General features: G+C 40.6%; 1 protein-coding gene across 1 annotated transcript; it reads right to left on the bottom strand.

Moving 5' to 3' along the window:
- Positions 1-656: 656 nt before the first annotated feature.
- Positions 657-7,111, bottom strand: LOC119734156. The gene is made up of 5 exons (XM_038207540.1): positions 6,914-7,111; positions 6,035-6,116; positions 4,570-4,638; positions 3,878-3,985; positions 657-2,693 (listed from the first exon to the last, which is right to left on the bottom strand). The coding sequence occupies exons 1-5, from the start codon at positions 7,022-7,024 to the stop codon at positions 2,563-2,565; spliced, it is 501 nt and encodes a 166-aa protein (XP_038063468.1). The 5' UTR covers positions 7,025-7,111; the 3' UTR covers positions 657-2,562.
- Between the last annotated feature and the right edge of the window lie 208 nt (positions 7,112-7,319).

Below are 7,319 nucleotides of genomic sequence, written 5' to 3'. Positions count from 1 at the left end.
AGGACTCATCTAGACACGTGATGACTGTGAAACCCCATCAGGCCCCCTTCAATGGTGAAAGCATTGCGCTAGCTATTGTACAAAACGACTGTTTCATGACAGTCATCCTGAGGAATATATAGCACAATGCTTCGGGGCCTCCGTAATGGAAGTGATAACGTGTTTGGATTCGTCTATAGAGAGAGTGACATGGTTGGTGCTATTTTTGAACGCCATTTTTGTTCCAAAAAGACGAAAATAGTCTGTACACGGCTCGGCGAAGAGTTCATGAAGTCGCACTTAATTAAACAGCGCCCTCTTGCAACAGAGTATACAGTTCATTATCGCAGGTAGTTTGACTTTAAGAAACAAATGACGACTTTTGTGTCAGCAGATAGCAACCAGTCCAATGATTGCATTTATGACAGTGTCATGTTTATAAGACAACTCAACATATTATAGAGCGATGCATCCTGCTGGTATTATGTAGATGTCAATGGACTTTGTCAGCGAAACATGCATGTGTATTTAGTTTGTGACACAAAAATGATCGAAATAAAGTATTTGTTTGTGATTTGAGTAGTATATTTGCTGTTAGATAAGATTTACAACCATTAAACAGCGCCCCTATAGAAAGATAGTCTCGACCCCCTCCCCACTCCCAAACCCGGCTTTTCGATTAATGGAGGCCGGCCGGATGACCATGAAACAAAATATCTGTCTACCTTCTGGCAGGGATAGTCTTTCGGCAGATTTCTTTTCCTCCCCCCCCCCCCGCCCCTCAAGTAGTCTAGCGACGATCCCGTGTACTGTGCTTGTTTGAGCTGAATTTAGACTTAGCCCAAGTCGGGTGTTGCGCTAAGTCTGTGAAGCGTACGATTATGTGCACACACTGAAGTGATACGCGTGTACTTTAGGCACGACGTCAATGGGCTGGTATTGGCTAAGGTGCGACTGGAGTGAAGTTTATCCTGAATGGTTTGGTATGCATTTGAATTGAATAAAACAAACAGTATTTAACAACATAGCGTAGAATGTCTCATTGGAGATAGGTCAGACATTTTGCAATGCTCAAATAAAATTGCCATCTGTTCAAATTTAAAATGTATTTTTTTTATGAGTGCCACACCTTAAACACAAGGACCCTCTCCTTTTAAGGTCGCTATTTGCAAATCAAATGCTTGAAACAACAACTTTTTCAACTGATTGGAGGACTGTGATGGTTTATGTTGTGAAGTAGATATTGCCTTTGCACAACGGATAACTATTTCAAAAGTTTTGAGGAAGAGATGCAAACAACTACAAAAGGAAAAAAAAATAAAGACGTGCAGTAACGTCTCCCGATGTTTTATGGGGGGGGGGGGGGGAATTAAGACTCTACTGTATAGACGTCTGAAGCGTCTAAGAAGCGTTTGAAAAAAACAAGTTCTGTTTTATGACGCCGTCAAAATGCCATTAGGGTCAAGTTGCCTCTCCCCCGATACGCCCCCAAGGTAAACGCCTGAAAATGTTCAAAGTCATTTTCAACTACAATTTACAAAATTAATGATTGCGTCATCTGTTTGTTGACGTGTACAACATTTGTTTTCATTATCACATCAATACTGCAACACATATGTCTTGTTTTTATTATGCGATTTCCTTTCAAAACCGATGCTACGTTTCAAAAGATTTACTAGCAATACAATAAAGGTGACATAATTAAGACGTTCGCCAGCCCTGCCCTAGCCAGAAACCGATAACAAATTTGAGAGTTTTTGTCCGATTCAGAAAAAAAAGCAGTCAAGAAACTGGCGGTAGGCGCAGGTGATTCAATGACTGTTTTGTCACCGGAATGAAATCGTACACAACAAGTTATGATAATCTCGTCCAAAAAAGTCCATCATATTTAAGAGGTGGTGAATCTACCCCACAAATTCCTGTAAATCGTACGCGTGTAAATTACGCAATGTTCCCATTAATCGGCTGCAGAGGAGATAGAGTCAAAGAACCAACCGCTTCATTTCTGGCGCATGCGCGTTACAGCCAGCGCCTTCAGTGCCCAGAGTCCATGGTGGACAAATATATTGTAGTGTAGCACTCCAGTGGTGTATGGTTAACACTGTAGGGGCACATTGGGGTGTATACTTTATTCAAGGGACCATTGAAGGCTACATATATAAATGAGGGAAATCCGGGGGGCAGAGACATAGGGGGGGGGGGGGCGGTGGGGGGGGGGGGGGTCCACGTACACCTCCCCCGTGCCTCAGAAGATATACGCTACTGTACCGCTCTAGTATATTACTTCTCATTCGTAACTACATATAGGCCTATACTGTTGAAACGTAATAGGGATTACTATGAAAGAAAAGAATAAAAAAACGCTGTTAAAACGTAGGTGATTACGAAAAAAATATAATGGAAGAAAGCACCCCCATACCAACTAAATATCAGTGGCGATTATTTATATACGAATAACTATTAAATAAGTCCGAGCCTGTTAGAAAATCAAAAATCTCACAGAACAAAACCCAACAAATCCATTAAAAATCCATGGTCGGTTCCAAGTGTGCGTCTCTTGTGGTTCCGGTGGTGGCGTCGTCATTACTCCACGCACACCCCACTGACAGAGAGCTTCGATCCGCCAGTCACGACGCTTTGGACGGTCATCTTGTAAGTCTTTTCGTCGAAGGTGTACTCCTTGGAGTAAGGCAGCACTTTGGACAGATCGGATACTTGGATAAAAAGAAGAAAACAAAATTATGTTTTCTGTAAGATGAAAATCTAGGCTACTTGCCTTTATTCCCCAAACTATTACCTTTGCCCCCCATTCTCCCAGTGGGGTAAATAAAGTAGTACACCCCCACAGAATACGAGAAAAAAAAAACTCCTGCAGAAAATGTCCCCACCCCTTAAATGGACTATGGCTACACGCCAATGACATGAAAAGGTGTGAGCGAAAGTAAAGGAAATTTGAAATCCGAGTTTGGGCTAGCTTTTCACGTAATCTGTTTTTAAGTTGTGTTTGTGCTTTGAAGGTAAGTTTTCCCAAAGATCGTACTCTTCAGTTACCAAGTGTCGTGTCCGGTGGTTGGGGTTGGGGTAAGGGGGAAACTTGCTCCCCTGACGCCATTTTGGTGTCGTTTTTAATTTGAACACTGTTTTAAGACGGTCCAGACAAATTTGGCGCCCCCCTCCCTTCCGGCATAAAAAGCTGGAGACGTTACTACACGTTAAAAAGGTTCGATAAAACACCATTGGGCAATGTAATTTACCCAACATTGCTATGAAAGTACCTTATTTTGCGTTGAATTGGGTAAAAAGTGTCAAACTATAGGCAAGAGTTTGCCCAAGAGTGTAGGCAGTTGATAAATTGACCAGCATTAGTTGAATTATCAACCCATTTTGCACAACTTTTTTGTTTTGTTTTACAGTGAATCAACACAATCAAAACAGGCTTCACACAAACAAATCATCTGATGAGATAGCCACAGGAAGGATAGGGGAGGCCAATTCTCCCACCATTATTACACCCTAGATTCATCCTCCGATTGTTGCTTGGTAGTCCATAATTTCAGCGAACTAGAGCGTTGTGAACTTACACCATTTTCTACGCATGCGCACAATGATTTTGGTCACGGTTCATTCGGGATAATCGAAGGTGCACGAACGCGCAGGAAGACAGGCGCGTAGCATCGTTTGCCTATCATCGCGTAAATGATCACGTCAGCGATTTTATCCCGAATGACCTTGACCTGGACTACATTATTCAGATATCAAACTGGATTCTTGAAGCAATTTAGGAATTCTACTCAAATTTAAAGGTTGTAAAACTGTCACTTTCAATTTTATAGTTACGTATTGAATCGAATGAGCGTACGTCATAGCTGAAAGCTCAACATTATGGGATATGGTTTACCTGTCTGTCTTTCCTCAAAGTGATTGTCCCAGTAACCATCCGCATCGCAGCAGTACTCAAGTGAAACCACGAACAGATTAGTATTCGAATAGAATTCGACATACGCATCTACACATAAAAAAACACCAAGAATTGATAGCGTCATTAGATGATTAGCTTAAAGGATATTTACAAAAAAAAAATTAAATATGGTGTAAGTTCTTGCTAATACATGTACTTGAAGAAAAAGACCCGTTACAAATACACACACACAAACTTTCGTTTATAGCGTAAATTGAAGATTTTCTTTTGTTCCTTTTCCCTTTTCCTTTTTGTGTACTTTAACTTTTTTTGCAACAGCTCTCATAAGTTTTGTATACGTTTTCCAACCGAGGAGTCCTCGATTCGGTTTCTGACCTCGATTCACCGTTGATGTTGCACGTGTGTGTCCTCGATTTACACCATAAACAAACGCACACACAGCCATGAAAGCGCGTTCACACCGTCGATCGTGGACGTCCTCTTGTCCCTCTTTTGTTTGTACACTAACTTTTTTGGAAGACCTCCCATATGTTTTGTACACTAATCCAAATAAGGGACCTCTCGGAAATTGGGGACCCCATTGTCATCTATTGTTCACCGTCCCCTACTGAATGTAGAAACAAACCCATAAACACCAAAATCCGCTTTCAAGAATAGCAGGGATTGCTTACTTCCAATGATACCAATTGGAGTGTTACATCCAGAATCCCAACAATAGAAGTCCTCATCCTCAGCGCAAACTGGAATGAAAACGAAAAAACGAAATCATCAAAATCTCATACGTCCTCGATTGTCACTATATACCAAGTACCATGGCAGACCCAAGACTTGACCCAAGTCGGACTTTCTAGGAGTCTGTAACATACACCCGCTACCACCAAACAGCGCTGATTAAAATCACCAACATGCGTGACACTTCAGTGTCGCACACAACGATCTTCCATTATACAGACTTTACAGGGGAAAAGAAAAGAAAAGAAAAAACATGCAACCCTGAAACATTGCCTTTTTTCAAAAACATCTGTGATTTAAAAAAAAAAATGTTTTGGGTATCAGATTAAAGTTGAGAGCTTTTACTTTCATATATATGTACATTGGGTTGCTGAGAAAATGCCAATTGTGTAAAATTTGAATTCCAATTGTGCTCCAAACAGTGAAACATGTTACTTCAATTGTCTTTCATTTGTACAATCTAAATAATATTTTTACATATTGATGATGCTGAAAAGGTTTAAAATAGGACTAAAAAGGATACGATACCTGTTCAAATGAAAGGTTAACGGTATTTCCATCACATTCATTTGTACTGTCGTCATGTTGTGTGCTGTTATATTGCTTGTAATGATTAGGACACAATGCGCAACACGTATTTCATGCACAAATAGGTACAGTGTCAATTCCTTAACTGTGGTAATGGCCATCGGAATACACCCAAAAGGAGTAGTGTTACATAATTGGCATTTTTGCACCAACCCGATGTGCTATATCAATGATTTTTTGTTCAGTGTTTCAAAGTAAAAACGCTTAGCTTTAATCCGATACCCAAAATACAAAATTTTACTGATCACGTCTGTCCAAAAATCAGAAAATGTTTCAGGGTTGCTTTTTTTTGGGGGGGGGGGGGGGGAGGGTGTTACCCTTTATAATTGAGATCAAAGGCCCTACAGCAATTCTTGGACACTGTGTTCAGTACGCGTACAATGTGCATATGTTCAAAGGTACATAAAATGTGCATAAATGTGATTTGGAGAAATTAACGAGTCACATAAAGATAACATGTACATGAACATTTTTTTGTACATGATGGTCTTGAAATGACGTGTGAGGGCGCGCGCTACAAAGCGCTAATATGACCGTGCAGTACATGCAATATGTGTGCATTGTACCAGTACACAGATCAAGTGAAGCCCAGACTTGGGCCAAGTCTAGGCAGACTCACGTTAAAAGTCTTGAGTTTTTTATTTTGGCCGAACTACACCGACTGAAAATTCTATAAAAAATGTCAGATACTGATAAATGCATGTCAAAACACCTGTGTGACGTCATTGTGATCGTAATACACTCTAGTGAAGATCATAGTTTTTCCCTCCATAAAGAAATGTAATTCCAAAAGAAATGTGCAGAATATTATTTTACCTTTATGACTTTGCTGACGTTTGTTGTCCAGAAGGCGGGAGATCAGTTCATCCATCAGTTTGCTCTCGTCGTTACGCTTTTGCTGATTGGCAACAGAATCGAGACAAGGGAACAATCAATCAGTATATTGCTTCGTTTAATTTAGTCACAACATGGAGATTGGAGAAAGTTACAATCACAGAGTTGTGTTTACAGTGAATGAACATGGAACGATTGAACTGCAGGTTTGATTTTAACCTCTTTCTTAACCCCGAACTGTTACTGCACAGTTGTGAGGACAGATAAAGGGCATCTAAAATTCCACGTAAGCAAAGTTTAAGCCCAAATTTCAGCCATGTCTGTGAATGTTTTTTTTTCCAATGCAGGGCGAATGAAGCACAATTTGGAGTAGCCCCATAAATGTGGCCTATTTACTGGACTGCCTCCGTAAACATAGGCCACACATCCACATGTACAAAAAACGTGTCGACTTTGCCAAATTTTGATTTTCACATTTAGGCTTACTTTGTAGATTTTTTTTGCTTTAGAAGCATTCTCACCCTCTATATAGGCTAATCAGAAAGTGCTGCCTTTTCCAGATGTTTAATTTTTGTGAAATTTCATGTTGAAATTTTGATACGCAAACGTGTGCAAATGTATCTGGAAATTTCACGAAAAATGGACATCTGAAAAAGGCAGCACTTTCTGATTAGCCTATATAGAGGGTGAAAATGCTTCTAAAGCAAAAAAAAAACGTAAAAAGTAAGCCTAAATGTGAAAATCAATATTTGGCAAAGTCGACACGTTTTTTGTACATGTGGATGTGTGGCCTATGTTTACGGAGGCAGTCCAGTAAATAGGCCACATTTATGGGGCTAGATTTGGAGGAGCAAAACTTACATCTGGAAACTCTTCGACGGTGCGGCGTTCTGACCAATCGGCAAGGGCGACCTGGAAGGCCAAGAGGCCTAGAAACACGAAGACGGGAACAGATCGCATCATCATCTTCATCAATCAGTCAAGACAATCTACAGAAGGGACAAGTAGCTAACTTCACAGTGACGAGTCGACTGCGTGCACCAACTGAAGCATAGCACAATATAGCTGCAGCTTGTGACACACCTCCAGGGCCAAATTGTGGCCACCGCTACAGTCATTTACATAGACATAAAAGTCCACAAAGAAGTCGTGGATTCATTACACGGACTGCCGAATCCTATTTCTTTGTTGATAGAATCAGTAGTCCTTTCTTCGCATCACGGATCCTAGACACCAGGATAAACGACTGCTCTGAGCTCTACGTACA

Source organism: Patiria miniata, unplaced genomic scaffold (genome assembly GCF_015706575.1).
Source record: "Patiria miniata isolate m_02_andy unplaced genomic scaffold, ASM1570657v1 HiC_scaffold_1, whole genome shotgun sequence".
Classification (NCBI taxonomy): domain Eukaryota; kingdom Metazoa; phylum Echinodermata; class Asteroidea; order Valvatida; family Asterinidae; genus Patiria; species Patiria miniata.
Note: the sequence above shows the minus strand (reverse complement) of the source record. Positions and strands in the feature narration are given on the sequence as shown.